This window comes from Ptiloglossa arizonensis, chromosome 3, assembly GCF_051014685.1.
Source record: "Ptiloglossa arizonensis isolate GNS036 chromosome 3, iyPtiAriz1_principal, whole genome shotgun sequence".
In the NCBI taxonomy this organism is placed as follows: Eukaryota; Metazoa; Arthropoda; class Insecta; order Hymenoptera; family Colletidae; genus Ptiloglossa; species Ptiloglossa arizonensis.
Window position 1 is genome coordinate 30,565,814 of NC_135050.1, and position 17,406 is coordinate 30,583,219.

Sequence of the window (17,406 nt, forward strand, 5' to 3'; positions counted from 1 at the left end):
AAACTTTTTCATAAAAAGGGAATGACAAAGAAATCATATTAGGCAAGTTGCTATTGCAACCAATAGACACGAACTAATATTCTTTAGTTACAATTTTTTAATATATTTTACTTTTTGTAAAATTTTTCGATAATAACAAATTTAAATAAGATTAAATATTATTTGTGCAAACGAAATTCAACTATTTCTTGGTTTTACATTGTTCCACAGAAATCACAAGATTCAATCAATGTAGTATATAATTCATTACGTGTAAAATTGATATTATATTATCTCTGTTTTCTATTGCTAACATATTCCAACTTCAGTGAAATCCCTTCAACAATTTTTATGCCTATCTTCTTAAAATTAAACTACAACAGAAGTATTTATTTTTCTACAGTGAAACAAATTCCATGTTATTTGTATCCTTTTACGACGATGTGATTAAAAAGAATATTATAGTAAATTCATTATGTATCTTTAAAAAGGAGATGAAAATATGTGAAAAAATTCACAAGGTCATACATGCCACACCATGATTTTTTAATTATTACATTTCAAGATTAAATGGTCCATAGAACATTTGACATTCTCTTCTTAAATGTCTTATTGCTTTTGCACTTAAATACAATTTGTTATATATGAAAAAATTAATTTCGTAAAAAACAAGTTAGTGAAATTAACTACATTTTTTATTGCATATAAATTTTTATCTTTTTGCACTTTTTTATATTTTGGCATTTTATCACAAAATGAGGTCTATCAGAAATTTATGAAAAATTTTAGACTTGCATGTAATACTGATTAATAAGTACTAACAAGAAAAATTCAAGAGAATTAATGTCCCTTATTCAATACTCTTTACAATAATTCTATTGTCTTATAATCTGCTTGAATATATATTTTTGGATGATAATTTGGTGTCCCAGTATTACTCTAAGATATGTAATTTTAATTATTTTTTACTATTTGTTCTAGTAACATAATATTAAACAATATTTTAATAAAGTAAAATGAAATAAAAATTTAAGGCATACATATGACTTATGACTAGCATAAACTGGCTAAAGATACAGAGACATTGAAAACTGAGTTATTCTCTTTCAAGGCAATCATCGCTTTAAAGTAATAAGCAATAATTGTATTTCTAGGTGTATGTAGTTTAAAAATTAGGCGTTTTATATCAAATAAGAACATAATGCCTTCTTATTTTTACAATGAAATCTTTTTGTATCGGTTCTTTACAATTAGGAAGTATTACTCAACATAAATTATTTATTATTACTTCTGAGTATTTTTGTTTCATTTTTTGTGTTTTTAAACACCACGAGATTGCCACAAAATCTAACATATGGAGAAAAAAAATGGATAATAAATAATTACAGATAAATGTTTAATTCTCAAATGCTCTAGACAATTTCACTACCGTTTTATAATAATGGCCACATTTGAAAACTACATTAGTAAAAAATTCTATCACAAATTGTGGCTTTTAAATGTTATTCTTATAAATAATTACGTAATACCTTAAATTAACTTTACGTGTAATTATACTTTCACAGCTGACATTTTTTGTTTTGTTTTTCAAAGTTTGTCTGAAGCATTGAAGATTATATTATTAACCTTTTGCACTCTTAATTATATTTATTAATAACGTATAATACACACACACACACACGCGCGCCGCAGTTCTCAAATTTTCTTCAATAACTTTATATCAACTTCTAATTATTTTAAGCGTTTTCCAGACTAATGACAACTAATGTCTCGGTATTTGTCTCACGGCTGTTTGAATAACAAGTTAGCTACACTTAAAAAATGTGAAAAATACTGATTGGAAGAAAATATATTTAAAAACATAGTACAATTGGAGTGCAAAAAGTTAAACAGTTTAGATTGTTTAATACAAATACGTTGTTGCATTGATTGACATACCGTAAAAACATCTGATAGAAGACTACTCTATTTACATTCATCCATATTCTTTTCTTAAACGATACATAATTAAATACAGTCTCACGACAAACATCGAACAGTAATTTCAATTCTGGTAAATTTCAAGAATTAAGATTCATTGAAAATTTTAATCATTCTAATTTTATTAATTTTTATAATTTTTTTTAAATAAGTTTAAAATTTTGTATTCATGTTCATGTATAATCGATTTCCTTACATTTTCAACATGTTTTGCGAATGTATGTATAGTGATGTTCTATTCATATCATACGAATTACAATGGACATTATATCACATTAATTTTAATATTACTAAAATACGATTTTCTGTTTCAACCTTTTCTTATTTCTTTTTCTCACAGCACTCGTGTGCTCCGTATAATAGCAATCGCTATAAAGCATTAATTTTAGAAAAAAGATCCTCGTCCTTCCTTATAAAATGTATGGTACAATTTAAAAGAAAAAGTATGTTTTAACACATCTAATGTATGTACGATAGATTCCATTTACGAATGCAATGAAATGTGAACTTACACTTCTTTCGATCTTTGTTTTTCAACATATGATACAAAAGAGATAACAAGTTCCCCGCACGATGTAAATACATCGATATTTGTACTATCTATTTAAATTTCTAACTTCGAACTAAAGTTATACTTCCTTTTTTGTTCGGTATGACGGATAAACACTGAACTTCTGAACCAGCATCTGAAAAATAAGACAATATTAATTGCAATATATTCTATTTTGTTTGTCAGTTGTATTTCTACATGTATTTATTATAAGACCAACATACTTTAAGGCCTCGATACTGCCACTTAACGCCTCTTGTTCCCATGACGTCGACCAAATTTACGATTCTTTCTATAAACAAGAAAAACACACATTCGATATTATAGAACTAAGTAATGAGTTTTCTAAATGAAGGTAAGTTTTTTAAATGTTGATAATTTATGTATACATAAATATAGTACATTATGACATAAAAATATACCTAATTTTACTCGGTGAAGGAACTGGAGCATGTTCGGCGATAACAGGTAATACAGAAGTGAATTTATCAGTTGGACGTAAAAGGCGTGCTGTACGAGAGGACAATCTCCATATCAGTCTTTGTTTATGAGGAGTTTGCTCTTGAGCATTATATTTGCTCAATATAGCACCTACAGCATCATGTGTAGAGAAGAAACTTGTGTCTGGAATCTATAAAAAAAGAATATATCAAATAAATTATATTGTGTTTACAAGTACAATATAAAAATTTAATGATAACCGTTCTACTATTACCTTACATATTTTCTGAAGTTCTACTGCAAATTCTAAAAGTCTAAGCATCTGCTGTCTTGGTGTTACAGATGTACTGATGCTAGAGGAACTAAGAATAGCGATTGTAGATACAGTGGAATCTGCATTAGTATTCAGCCGATTAACTGCACTATCCAAATATGTGCAAAGCAGAACAAGCGCCACTTCTGATGGTTTTAAACTCGCACAATTGCCATCACAAACAACCATTTCTAACCTGAGAAAAAGCTCGGATTCCTGAAATAATATGTACAATAAATTTACACTGTTACACTAATTCAATTATATTTAATTCTAATGCTTTCTAATACCGTTCTTTTTAACTTTTGATTTGTTCATTAAAATAATCTTTGATTTCTTATGGATTTAATTTTTGCATACTTAATTCTGTAACACAAATAAAAATATCTCACCGTAACAATACCATTATATATGTCTCCCAATCCTAGCTGCAATGCAACTGTGTGGAACATTGCATTGAATAATTGAAGAAAAGTCAAAGATGTAATGGGTCGAGTCCCGGGTGCCCATTCTAATTTGTTTCGAATTACTTCTGACATACGTTTAAGATCACCACCAGTACATTTGCACTGGGAAATAGAGACTAAGTGTTCAGCATCCAAGGACTGCGCTAATTGGACAGCAGCTATGTGGAAAGCAGATACACTAATACAAGCCATATGTTTTGGTCTTGCTTTCATTTTTGTTAAGAAGCGATCCATTAAATTGATGGCAATAAAAAACACATCCGATGGTAAGTCATACCACACTTTCAAACATCTTAAAACGTGAGCTGATCCATCGCGAGCTCCAATTGTTATTTCATCATTCTAAGAAATTAAGAAATCTTTTCTATACAAGATAAATACTTATAAATATCTATCAACGATTTATACATCTAATGGTAATATAGAGTAAATTCAAACATTAACATTTTTATAATACGATGTAACACTAACTTGCGATATACTAGGTAACTGAAGATTAGGTTGATATTTCACTTCAAGAACCAAAGCTTCTTGCAATTGTTCAAGTAGCGGGTGGATTGCATCCGGTACAGGCAAGCCCGATGTGTCCATTCCTGCAATGTGTGACCAGCAGCTAACTACAGCAACAATGAAATGATAATGTAACACAGAAGATGTGTAGTGTGGCTGATGATGTGGTTGTCACACAACAAGAATGGCGCAGCTGGCTAGCCTTGTATCTGTGAAAATCAAACAATATTGATATTATTGTAATTATGTGAATTAATTTCATTTTAAATGTTGTCATTCAATTAATCATTACAAGTATGTCTTTGAAACAATTGTAAGTTAAATAATAATTTAATTTAGATAATAGAAAAAAAAAAAAGTGTTTTAAATATACTTGAATGAATAAGGCATTTAATAATTTTAATAAAACATACAATAACAATAAGATATAACATAACAAATTTCCAGTGTAGTATAAAATAACTGTACCATTTGGACAATGAATTTGAATTACTTATTTACATATTAAAATGTATAGGCAATACGGAAGTATACATTTAGTTTACCATTCAAAAGTTGTTAATGATATAATAATTAAATAATAATATCAAACTTGTTTTCATTATAGATATATACAAAAGTACTAATTCAAAAAGATGAAAATGTCTAATATAAATAACAATTACTGTATAAAACAATACAACAATATACTTTGGCTTGACAACCTTTAATAAAGCTTTTGTGTAAAATTTAAAAATTGAAACAAATAGCATAGAAATACAACTTTTCAATTATATTGTCAATTATTAAAAATGAGAAAAAGCTATGGAAATGCATTAAATGGCTGATGCAACAAACTGTCAAAATTAAGAATAGATAACGGTGAGTCATATTTGAATTGGAAACAAAGTGAAATAAAATACATAAATAAAATGCAAATCAAATTTTTATTAGAATTAATTAAATTTAAATAAAACTAATATAAAGTCTTTAATACGATAATTTAAAAGAAGTATTCTATTATTTCCTCACATCATTAAATATACACTGTAATATTAACAATAGTAAATAGCAAAGAAAAAATAAAGAAATGGTAAAACAAAAAATATTAAAAGTAATGAATACCCTCTGCAATATTTAAAAAATTGGTTTTACGATTTAACATATTTTTGTCATATTGTATGAAGCTTAAAAAGGCAAAAACACAACGTTACATAAAAGAAATTATTCAATTAATATGAATAAACGCGAAGAATTTTTATTTTGGAGAGTATTAACCGGTTGATTATTGTTGGCGGGAAATATTTATTACGCGATTATTCGTGCTTAATAGTAAATTCATGTATTTACATACAGTTTATCCCAAGTGACCCTCTGTTGTGAGACCATTGAACTATCAAAAAATTATATATGTACACTTTTTTTTTTCTTTACGTAAGAGCAACGAGCTCCCATGGGGGGCAAAACACACTTTCCGAGCGCATACTCGTATAATACTGTGATGCGCCTCGCATCTGCTTTATAAATCACCAAGGATAAGCAATAACCGAACCGCTACGAACACATGCGAACTCGCACGAAGTTACGGTGAAATTATACGTATAATGATCTAATGCATTAAAAAGCTTTTGATTAAAAAATATACTATTTTTGCAAAAGTTATTTCATTTGTGCACGATGTGCATTAATTTCAAATATATTTTTTATTAGACAAATTTTTGTTTGTAATGTTATTTTGAGAAATATCGGTAATTTATGTAAGCAAGACCCATTTTACAACCTTTAAAATTTACATTTATGTTAAATTTGTATCATCAAACTTCCTATTTTGGTCAAAATAAAACTGAAACACGATTTTCATTTTAACGAGCAACTCTAAATAAGAAAAATTGTATAAAATTTATATTTTCATTTAGTATATTTTGTAAAAATAATTCATAAAATTCATTGCATTCCTATGTTGAATGAACTTTGAAACTTCTTTTGTTTGTTGTCATCCTTATTTCGTATTACTTTTGTCTTACTCATCAATGGTAAGCATTACATTCATAATAAACATATGCCTCAAATAAAAATACAATGCGAAATTGTGATTCGTCTTATTCATTCTTATTGTTTACAAAAAAAAAAAAAAATGAACCAAGTATTGTAGTGATTATTCGTTAAATACAAAATTTAGATTAGTATAAAAACAATCATGTCTGTTGAATATATTACAATATTATAAATAATATTAACAAAAAGAAGATTGGTGTAATATAAATTTAAAATTCGTTCTAATGAACAATACTTTGTCAACTACGGAAGAATTGAAAACGTATCAACTCTACTTTTCTCGATTCACCACCATTTTGTTTCATTTAGACATTCGACCGTATTTGGTAAATAGGTATTAAAGCATAATAAAACTCCAAAGAAACATTTACCCGGATGCGTCCGAAACGCTTTCACGTCAATGGATCACCCAATCTTGGCTTTTTTGTCGTATTCGTCGGTATAGATAGGAAACAGGACCACGTACGAAACACTTGGTTTGACAGTTGTTCTAACAATAAGAAATCGCAGAGCTGGTTACGTTCAGCTGATCATTACGCGTCAACGCACGCTGATGCGTAACAAAAGTAGTCCCTTCACGAATGTAAACACTTTTGAAAAAAGATATCAACTTCATGTTATTAAAAGTTATTCCTGTTGTTTCAAAAATAATATTGGAGTAGTTTATAAGTAGTTGAATATTATTATTTTTGTTGATTTCATATAAGTTAAAGTTTGATTTGATAACCTTAGATTTAAGAAACGGGTATCGATATCAATGCGCGGGGTGTAATTTTTTCAATTTTATAAATATTAGAGGAATTTCAAGCTACGTGTATGGAAATTATATACATTCTCCACAAATCTTTGCATGATAATAAAATGAATTGTTATCAAACATGTTCGTGTAATAGTTTCGTTATTCTAATTGGTTACTACATTGTACAACAAATTTTGACAAATAATTTATTAATGTTTAACAACTTGATCAATGTTAGATGACTCAATAAATGCATCTAAAAGATCGAAAGTTTTTTCCAGTCGGGATAAAATTTGTATAGGTTCTCGTTGATATAAGTACAATCATTTAAATCGAGTTCGTGAACTAACTTCAAACGATTATATAGAACACGTAATTCGTCGCAAGATTTAATTGGTCAATAGTCAGTAAAGATGTACAATATATGAATTTAAAGTAAATACATATATCGTGAACAAGGGAATTAAATAAGTATTAACCGTGAATTTCTACATTAGTTACAATAATATTGTTTATATAGACTTATTCTTGTACATAAATTAAAAAATATTTGAAAAAAATTGTTACTTTTTATAAAAACAATCGTTTATGTAATATTGAATAAAAAAAAAAATACAATACTTATTTTCTTTTACAATAAACATTTCTAATTAAATTACATTACAACAAATATCACATTTTATACTGTAAAAAACTTTTCTTCATACTTACCTGCGTAAATATTACAAATAACTTATCACTTTTGTTATATATCAAATACAAAATCTAACTTTATTATATTATTTATCAGGGAATAAATAAGTAACTTTCTCTAATAAAATGTATGTCTTATGTGTCTTCATTTTTACATAAATTCTGATCCAATTTCATAATTGTATTCTGTTCCTCTTCTAACGCTTTGACAGCCGACTCTAAAGTAAATAAATGGTCATCATATATACCTGGTGCAATTACTCGCATTGCAGAGGCTAATTTATACAAATATTCTGTATTAGCTCCACTAGAGCCATGAGATACAAGTATTTGTTTTGCTATTGTAGATATATCTTCTACACCTGCATAATTTGGATTATTTTCACCACCTATGTAAATTGTAATATACATTGGTGTATTGTTCAAAGTTGTTGGTAACAATTTTGCATTTTCAAGATTGCTCTGTGAAGTATTATTTGCTAATAAATAAGATTCAATATTTTCTATCGAATAAGATGGATAAAAGAGAACATTCTTTCTTTCATAACCACCTTTTTCCCTGTAGTCTAAATGTTTGACAACTTTATTTATGTCTTCAGATGATATTTTATAAGCAATGCCCCATACTTCATCATTGGAATTATCAGAAGAAAGTAACGTGACAACACGACCAGGCTAAAAGAAATATAATTTTTTTATTCAATTAAGTATAGAATGTATAAATTATAGAAGAATTAACATAATGCATATTATCAATAAATAATACTATTATAGATTGAATTTGAAAGTACAAAAATATTTCAAAATTGGTAATTTATTTTAAATCGTGCATTATGTCATTATGAAGGATTAAAGATGTTTCAAACAGAAAAAATTCTTTAAAAAGATTTTACAAAAATATATTTAAATACATACACTACTTGGTATTCCTCTATGGTCTGTACTTTTCTGATAAAATCTTCTAACGTATCCTTTAATGTGACCAACTAAAGTTTCCTCATACGGAAAATCCGCTTTCCATACAAGTGAACCATAACCAAATACCCACATTATCACTTTTCTCATTAAATAGTAATTGTCTTACTGACTGTTTTAATTTCCTAACTAAAGTAATATTTTTCAATAAATACGTGCAAATATTAAATCAGACATTGCACCATCTCTAAAAATATTTGATGTTAGAAGTATGTATATTACATTGTTCATCAATGATTTTAAGAAGGTGCTATTCGTAAGGAACAAAATATTTTTCATAATCTCAAATTTATAATGATAATTCGTAAAATATGATAATTATAAGTGAACTTCTGATTTTTTCGATAGATATAAGAAACGTTCTGTTTTACAGTTTTATCTAAAGTAATTTTGAATCATGTTGTACCAGATTTATACGTGCACTTGACAATGGTTACGTCAGATAACCATGTGGACGACGAGTAGTGTCATTGTTTTGTGCAATAGAGAGGATTTCCATGTCGATTGTAATATGGGAGTTTTCATGACTGATATTGTAGTAAATTATATATTTAATTTTGATACGTAGTTTTTAAATGAATTTTTAAAATGCTCTCGACACTTTTATGCACCGATGTACTTGCTATTTGCTGTACAAATAACTTAGTTTTTGTAGGTTAGTTTATGATATCATATAATACATAAGTTTGCTCTGCGAAGTATTATTTGCTAATAAATACGATCCAATATTTTCTATTAAATAAGATGGGTAAAAGAGAATATTGTTTCTTTCATAACCACCTTTTTCCTTGTAGTAAGAAGAAGAATGGGACAAATATGTGTCCGTAGGAAAGTATTGGCAATCGCGAAAGCGTTGTATTATATAGCTTTCTGTGACGTATAAAAAATTGAATGAAATGATAAATTTTTTCTTTTAAATAAAAATCTTTATTTATTTTGCATTACAATTCTTAAGATTTATAATTTCCTTTTTCAAATTTTTAATTACTTATTGTGTCATTTATACAGGTGTAGGGTGCACATTACATATTTTTGACATTGAAACATACAAGTTGGAAGGAAAAATAAATTGTCTTTATCCAAATAATATACATGGGATTGTTGAAGGTCCTAATAATACATTAGCTATATATGGTTCTAACTTTATTTGTGCTTACAATATTTATAAAAGAGAAGAAACATTAGTGTACGTTTGTAGAATATCGTACTATAACTAATGTTTTATCGTATGTTTTATTTAACTGTACATTTATAATAAAGAATTTATTTTAGAGTCAAAGAAAATTTTAGCAAGAAGTGTTTAAATGATTGGATAATTACCACAAAATGGTTTACACTTCAGGGATATAATTATTTAGCCATTCTATTGGCTAATAATAATTTATATTTGTTAGATATATTCAACGAACACTACCAAGATATATGGTGTGAAGAAAAATGTATTCTGTATCCTTATTCACATATGTTTAAATAATTATGTTCCATAAACTTAACTTTAATGAATATAGATATTCTGGATTCATTTTAGTAAAGAACAACAAGGACTTGGTAATTTTTAGTGGAACAGTTTTTCAGGAAATCTTAATATGGGAAGTAAATCATATTTTTGCTCATAATAAAACTACATCTGTTTTACATCGTTTACAAGGACACAATGTTAGTATTTCATTGTTTGAAAGTGATACTTTTTAAATAGGTTGTACTTAAGTCAAAAAGTTTATGTATTGAATTATTTTTAGGGTGTAATTTTTTCAGTCACGTATGATCCATTTACAAAATTAATTTGTTCTACTTCCGATGATAGAACGGTCAGATTATGGATGGTAAACTACGATGAACATAAAGGAAAAGATGATATAAATTGGAAACAAGTGGAAATAAAATTAATACGAACAATGTTTGGTCATACAGCTAGAGTATGGAGATCTATAATTAGAAATGAAATTTTAATTACTATAGGAGAGGTAATTAATATAATGTATAAAATCTAATCAACAATCAAGTCGGTTATTATTGCATTCATAATTTAAGGACTCTCTTATGTGCACCTGGTCATTGAATGGTAAATTACTTAACAAAATTTGTGCTCATCATGGAGCAGCTATATGGAGCATTGATATATCAGATGACAACAAAAATATTTTCACTGGAGGAGCTGATGGTGCAGTTTATGTACGGTCTCTTGAAAATAATTATGACCAAAGAACCATATTGTTACCAACAAACTATGCGTGTACTTTGCCAAAATTTGTCTCTTACTTAAGTAATGGGAATTTTTTAATTTTCAATGAAGATGGAAATCTCTTCATTGCCAACAGATTGTATAATAATCCAATACAATCATTGTATTTACAAAGATATAGTGCATATTGTGTTATGGAAGTTTCTTTATGCCGTTCATATGTTTGTTTTGCATCAAGAGATGGATATGTAACAATATATAAAGGTAAACACACTTACATGTATGCATGTGTAAATACAATTATTGTTAAGAATACTATTATATCTGTTATTTAGTAGCTTGTACAATATAGTTTCAGATACTAATACTGTAAGCAATAGTAAATTACAACATATTCTCGAAGAAAAGATAATGGAATCACAAATATTCTCTGTACAATGGTTACAAAATAATAATGCGATAGTATGCGATTCAACTGGAATTTTAAAGATATTTGGTTTCAATATGGAAGGTATATATATCAATATGGTGTATGTCTACTGTATAGTAAATTTTTAGTTTCCATTTTCTTACCTTTGTTGCTTTTGTTTCATGTAGGATTATTAATTATACAATCAGTATATTCGTTACCACTGAGTCGAGAACGCTGGTTAACAGCTGCTGTAGTTTATGACGGGTTACTGGTATGTGGAGATAGAGCTGGAAATATGCATATTTTCAAGTTGCAAAATTCTATTTTAAATGATCAGGAAAATATAGCTGAAGGAAACAAGCCTATACAAACTTTCACCAAAGTTCATGGAAACATTGGTATTCAGAATTTTATAATTATGGGTTCGAAATTAATATCAGCAGGTCGTGATGGAATGTTAAAATTTTACGAATCAAAGAAATATGAAAATAAAAAATTGTTGCATGCATTACATAAGGAAAAAATGCCAATAGATTGGATTAGTGGCAGTTTGAAAACTTCTGATGATATTCTTATACTCGGTTTTAAGGAGGTATTCAAATATTTAAAAGAATATTAATTCGATATACATGCAGTTTTTATTGTTTTTGTTTTTATTTTTAGGTGGAATTTATAATATACAGCATGTTCCATCATAGAACTATAACAAGAATTCCTTGCGGTGGAGGTCATAGATCGTGGGACTGTATGTTAATCGATAAATTAATTACATTCCTCTATATTCGCAATAAACAAGTATATGTATTTGACTTCTCATTAAATTCTATAAAATCGCCAGTTTTATTAGTAAGTAATTTATTCACATACTTTAAGTTAATTGATAAAGTTTACAACATTAAATATTTAATATTTAAATTTTCAGAATGGTTTTCACGTAAAGGAAGTACATTGCGTTAATCCTATATCAAAAATTGATCAGAATAATATTATTATATCCGGAGGAGAGGACGGTACTCTCCGTATTACGAGTGTGTCGAGTAAACCAATCAAAAATAATTTCAGTTTTCGAACGTTAGGTAGTTTCGATGGTCACATATCCAGCATAAAATCTATAGCTTCCTTGAACTTGCAGTCTAATTTTTCGTGTAATAAACATCTGGTTTTCTCGGTGGGTGGAAGAGCGCAAATAAAAGTATGGGAGATTGATATAAATGATGGCGAAGATGTTTTACAAGATACGAGTATTTCCTGTTATGACATTACATCTCATATGTTGTATGGATTTGATCGGCTTCGCAAGAAACAATGGCAGGAAAGTAATCAGTGTTATATCATGCAACCTGAAACTCGATACATGGACATTGCCATCTATCGTAATATAAATAATTTACGTTACACGTTGATTTTTGTTGCTTGTGCAGATGGGTTTGTAAGGTAAATTTATTTTATTATATTTAATAATTAAATAATATCACATTTAATATAAATAATATATTCGTGTATGTGAATAATATTAAATGGTGTTCATAGACATAGAATTTCATAGAATAGAGTTCATAGAAATAGAATTTTAATGTTAAGTACTTTTTAACTTTTGTGATTAATTGAATTTAAACATTAATTACAGAATATTTTTGTACGATATCGATACAAGACAAATTTCGTTGAAAATACATGCAAAATGTGTTGATCGTTGCATAACAAAAATTTGTATTTTAACATGCGAAGAGAAAGTAGTTACATTAACAATGTCAACTGACGGAATTGGCCGTTTTATTGATTTTACCGATACCGTGTCGAAAATATTAAAAGTAATACAAAATGAAGGTCAACAATTTCAAAACTGTACTGATGCATCTTTTGCAAAATTTAATTTGCATCAGTCTGGAATTAACTCATATGATATACGTACGATTGAAAAAGACGAATATTTGTTGGCAACTGGTGGTGACGACAATTTATTTAATCTTATTCGTTTTAAAATTTGTTTATCAGAAAATGGGAAAGAATTGTGTATTTCATTGTCATCAAAGTGGAATACTTCAAAAGAGCATTATGCTCAAATTACAGGTACATTTACAACATTTATTTGCAGTTCCAAAAAATATGCGATTATTGACAATAGTAATATTGGTACTGTTTAACTAAGATTTTAGACAATTGAATTTAAGGAAGATTTGTAAACAGAATAAGGATATAAAGCCTTTTTGTTAATAAAATTTATTTAGTTTTTAACAATATTTTTCAGGAATAAAGTTTTACGACGAAAACAAAATTTTTAGCGTTGGACAGGATCAGCAAATCATTATGTACAGTTACGATTACAACAATGACACGTTAACTGTGAAAGTTTTGAAGAAAATTTACACATTTGTAGCAGATGTAAATGGTTTGACTTCATGGTGTATTTCAAAGTATGTTTGTCGTTTATTTATTAAGAGTGAAAGTAAACCAATACTTTAAATACTATTTTATTTTTGTTAAATTATTAATAAAATTCTATTATTTTAGGAGTGAATCAGTAATATGTGCTTATGGTAAAGGTTTTGAAGTATTGCTCTGTTAATAAAAATAAATACAAAAAAATAGTTAATTGTTTCGTTTCCTTAATTCTTCGTTGTAGACTCGATGACAATATTTAAATTGTTTTGTTTAAACGGGAAGTCATTAGTTCTGATTATTTTTTCTCCTCGACAAATTTCTAACTATTACGAGTTCGGAACATTAGATAGCACTACTGCAACGACGAAACTAAAGTCCCTAGATATATGCGTTTGGCTGACTATATCTGATGGAAAAATTAGACTATTTAATACAAAGATTACTTCGGAACCGTCACCGGTACATTCCAATTTAAAGGGACATCTTAAATAATCTAAATATACCAATAACGTATTTGTAAATGTGCAAGAGTATAATTTTGAAAATGTGTACATTTGACGATTACAGAACTTTAAATATTAAATATTGATTATTTTATTTTTCATATTTACAATACGGACAATTAAAATATATAGTTCAATCGACGTTGTTACATGCTCATTAATCATGGACAGCAAGAGCAATAATTTTTACATTTTATTTTTTTGTTACGAATGTTTCTCTTACTCCTTAGATATTCCATCGAACAAAGAGGATTTATAACAAGATAACACATTAGCTTGAATATGATTAATTATTAGATATTTTATTTAATTATACTATAGTTTGAAATTTTGTTCCGATCCAAATGGATAACGTTGTAAGTGACACGGGAATGATAAGATGTTGAATCGTAGTTGTCGTTTCTGTATCACTTCCAACATTATTGATCTAGATTAAAAATATTGATGCTATTACGCGTAGAAATTGAAACTGAATTTGAGAAGAATTAATTTTTAGATAACAATTAAAATTATTACCAAACACAACACGAACATGCGCAATCAGTTATTGTAAGATACACGAGTGCTCAAGTGTCGAATTTAGTTCATGATCTCAATTTTTTCGCGCTGCTAGATAAAAATAAGATAACCTGGTCTTTCCAAGAATTTTTTTGACGCTATTCTTCCCAGTTGTTAAAATAATATATTTTGAACTACTTGATTATTTTGAGTAGTATTCAAAAATTAGATTTTTACAGTTCATTACAACTTACAAATTTTTTTATAATTTAATATGATTCATTATCATTATTAAGGTTTTTTATCAGACAATATTATTAAATGATACAATAATTACTAGTAAAAATATCTATACTATATTTCGTCTATCGTTGTATTTCCTTCAAACGGAATAATTAATGCCGCTAAGCATGCCATCTAGTGTCATCAGGTTATAAATATCTCAGAAAACATCGAAGTCGGTGTTAGACAGTTCCATTGATTCAGTTATCAGAACACTTTACACATTGATTGAATTTGGCGCAAAAAAGAGAAGAAAATTAATTTTACCATTGGTTAGTTAATAAAAATGACGACTATCACAATATCGGCTGTTCGAATGCGAACAAGTATTCTTGACAAATCGTTAAGCAAAGGAAAAGGAGAGGTTAGCCTGAGTTGTTTTGCGCTTTTGTTTTCAGAGCTTGTACAATACTGTCAAAATCGAGTTTACACCGTACCTGAATTACAAAACAAGTACGTAATCGATTAAAATCATTGAAACATTGTTGTGTAATACGAGCATTTTTATATCTATTGATTAGATTGGCAGAAATAGGTGCAGAAGTGGGACACAGAATAACAGACCTTCTTGTTGTACGGGAAAGGAGTGGTAAACGTGAAATAAAATTATTAAACATTCTATTGTTCATTAAGAGTACAGTATGGAAATCATTATTTGGCCGTGAAGCTGACAAATTGGAACACGCAAACGATGATGAACGTACTTACTATATTATAGAAAAGGAAGCATTGGTGAATAAATTTATATCTGTACCAAAAGATAAAGGAAGTTTGAATTGTGCTTCTTTTATTGCTGGAATAGTTGAAGCTATTCTTTGTGATTGTGGTTTTGTAAGTACAAATTTGTATTAGGATCACTGAGAACCTTGTTCGAAAAATAATGTGTAACTTTCTATAGTTTATTTTGTAAAATATATTTTACCAGAATATGAAAATAAAAAATACACGACATTAGTAATCTATAATGTGACTACAATTACTAATATGTAATAAATCAATTCAAAAAGGTTTTATTTTATTTTATAGCCAGCAAAGGTGACTGCACATTGGCATAAAGGAACAACATACATGATTAAATTTGATGATGCAGTTGTTGCCCGTGACAAACAGCTTGAAGATCGGTAATTGAAGATTAAAAAAAAAGAAATAATGCAATGAAATACTTTTTACATAAATACAAGAGAATAGAAATTTTGCAAATAAAATTTATTAGTAATTCAGTAGTATTACTCTACTTTCTTCGACTTATTCTTTAAAACACATCAATTAATCTTAGTTCCATAACAATGTACTTTTTGTAAGTTGAAACAAAATTTACTTCAACGTAATTACGTTTCCAATTCAAATTTATCAAATAAATAAAAATATTATAGTAATTGTTTTTATTGTTCACTTTGTTATATTACCATTATTTGTAAAATGATTATTTTACTTAATATATGTTGATGCATATTTTTATTATTTATGTCTTTATTTTACTATACACAAACATTTTTATTTGCAAATTATGCAATTACAAATATGCTATTGAATAAAAGAAAATATTACCCAAATTTGGATTCTCTATCAGCATAACTTACTTGTCCGGTACGATACTTATGTTCCAACTTAGTCTATAACAAAAAATCAAATTATTCCTCTGTCTCGTGTATCGTGTTTAAAAATATTTTTTAATGTTTGAATATTTACCTTTATATTCTTTGCGATACAAGTGAATATAAAAATTATGCCAAATACAGTACCTAGACTAATCATCATACTTTTACCAGTTAGGTTTGCTCGTATTTCGTGTGTAAGTCTCATTAGTGCAAACCTTTTAATTCCGCTATCCATCTATGTATATGTTTTGGAGATATTACACACATTAATATTATATATGTATTATAGAATATTAACTTGGTTTGAATTAATAAGGTTAATGTTCATTGAAATTCTACACAGTTTTACATAAATTACTGTTTAAAACGAAATCTTGAAATCTTACATAATTTACATTTTTTATAAGGTTACAAAAATGTTCCGAAATTAATCATACAATTATAAAAAAAATTAATTAAACTAAGTTAATCATATTTTCGTTAACTTTCAAAATCACGTAAATAAGGTTAAACCAATTTATTGGTACGTACAACTAGGTCTTGTTTCACTGGATGAAGAGTTTGCCTCAAATATTCTTCACGCAATTGGTTTCTCCTCGCATTTCTCCATGCTAATATCTCTTGAGCCTTTTTCGAGAAATCAAATGATTCTATTCTTTTCGAAGGCATTTTTCGATCAAAAATTTAAAACAAATTCAACATAAAGCACACAAGGATGCTAGGCAATAGCCGTACTACACAGATAAACGGTCGTTGTACAATTATGTATGCTTAAGCAGGGATACCTCTACTGACAGCGACCGTATATTCGTATAGTGCGGTCAGATTTTTTTTCATCGATTATATGTACAAGTTGAAAGATGATTCT

The 17,406-nt window shown here is 27.8% G+C and overlaps 5 protein-coding genes across 8 annotated transcripts; 2 read left to right on the plus strand and 3 right to left on the minus strand.

The window, feature by feature from the left end:
- Positions 1-739: 739 nt before the first annotated feature.
- Cycg (cyclin G) lies at positions 740-6,805 on the minus strand. 2 transcript variants are annotated; one of them, XM_076307910.1, is made up of 7 exons: positions 5,574-5,718; positions 4,202-4,449; positions 3,656-4,072; positions 3,225-3,479; positions 2,932-3,140; positions 2,734-2,801; positions 740-2,645 (listed from the first exon to the last, which is right to left on the minus strand). In XM_076307910.1, the coding sequence occupies exons 2-6, from the start codon at positions 4,319-4,321 to the stop codon at positions 2,756-2,758; spliced, it is 1,047 nt and encodes a 348-aa protein (XP_076164025.1). In that variant the 5' UTR covers positions 4,322-4,449; positions 5,574-5,718; the 3' UTR covers positions 740-2,645; positions 2,734-2,755. The 2 variants fall into 2 exon arrangements, with proteins under 2 accessions (XP_076164025.1, XP_076164024.1); XM_076307909.1 differs by lacking the exon at positions 5,574-5,718 and adding an exon at positions 6,646-6,805 and having other exon boundaries at positions 741-2,645.
- A 1,028-nt stretch (positions 6,806-7,833) lies between these two features.
- LOC143144436 (putative glutathione-specific gamma-glutamylcyclotransferase 2) lies at positions 7,834-9,052 on the minus strand. The gene is made up of 2 exons (XM_076306835.1): positions 8,622-9,052; positions 7,834-8,381 (listed from the first exon to the last, which is right to left on the minus strand). The coding sequence occupies exons 1-2, from the start codon at positions 8,769-8,771 to the stop codon at positions 7,842-7,844; spliced, it is 690 nt and encodes a 229-aa protein (XP_076162950.1). The 5' UTR covers positions 8,772-9,052; the 3' UTR covers positions 7,834-7,841.
- Positions 9,053-9,146: 94 nt separating this feature from the next.
- LOC143144751 (tRNA (34-2'-O)-methyltransferase regulator WDR6-like) lies at positions 9,147-13,863 on the plus strand. 3 transcript variants are annotated; one of them, XM_076307498.1, is made up of 14 exons: positions 9,147-9,336; positions 9,690-9,867; positions 9,954-10,127; positions 10,190-10,337; positions 10,421-10,645; positions 10,713-11,127; positions 11,216-11,374; positions 11,461-11,546; positions 11,613-11,867; positions 11,939-12,121; positions 12,198-12,709; positions 12,903-13,345; positions 13,524-13,689; positions 13,787-13,863. In XM_076307498.1, exons 1-14 carry the CDS (start codon positions 9,270-9,272, stop codon positions 13,839-13,841), a joined length of 3,066 nt encoding a protein of 1,021 aa, XP_076163613.1. In that variant the 5' UTR covers positions 9,147-9,269; the 3' UTR covers positions 13,842-13,863. The 3 variants fall into 3 exon arrangements, with proteins under 3 accessions (XP_076163613.1, XP_076163612.1, XP_076163614.1); XM_076307497.1 differs by having other exon boundaries at positions 11,461-11,867; XM_076307499.1 differs by lacking the exons at positions 9,147-9,336; positions 9,690-9,867; positions 9,954-10,127 and having other exon boundaries at positions 10,213-10,337; positions 10,437-10,645; positions 11,461-11,867.
- Positions 13,864-15,106: 1,243 nt separating this feature from the next.
- On the plus strand, positions 15,107-16,174 carry LOC143144237 (trafficking protein particle complex subunit 5-like). The gene is made up of 3 exons (XM_076306465.1): positions 15,107-15,393; positions 15,462-15,771; positions 15,967-16,174. The coding sequence occupies exons 1-3, from the start codon at positions 15,227-15,229 to the stop codon at positions 16,063-16,065; spliced, it is 576 nt and encodes a 191-aa protein (XP_076162580.1). The 5' UTR covers positions 15,107-15,226; the 3' UTR covers positions 16,066-16,174.
- A 133-nt stretch (positions 16,175-16,307) lies between these two features.
- Nd-b15 (NADH dehydrogenase (ubiquinone) B15 subunit) lies at positions 16,308-17,342 on the minus strand. The gene is made up of 3 exons (XM_076306466.1): positions 17,070-17,342; positions 16,630-16,773; positions 16,308-16,553 (listed from the first exon to the last, which is right to left on the minus strand). Exons 1-3 carry the CDS (start codon positions 17,205-17,207, stop codon positions 16,485-16,487), a joined length of 351 nt encoding a protein of 116 aa, XP_076162581.1. The 5' UTR covers positions 17,208-17,342; the 3' UTR covers positions 16,308-16,484.
- Between the last annotated feature and the right edge of the window lie 64 nt (positions 17,343-17,406).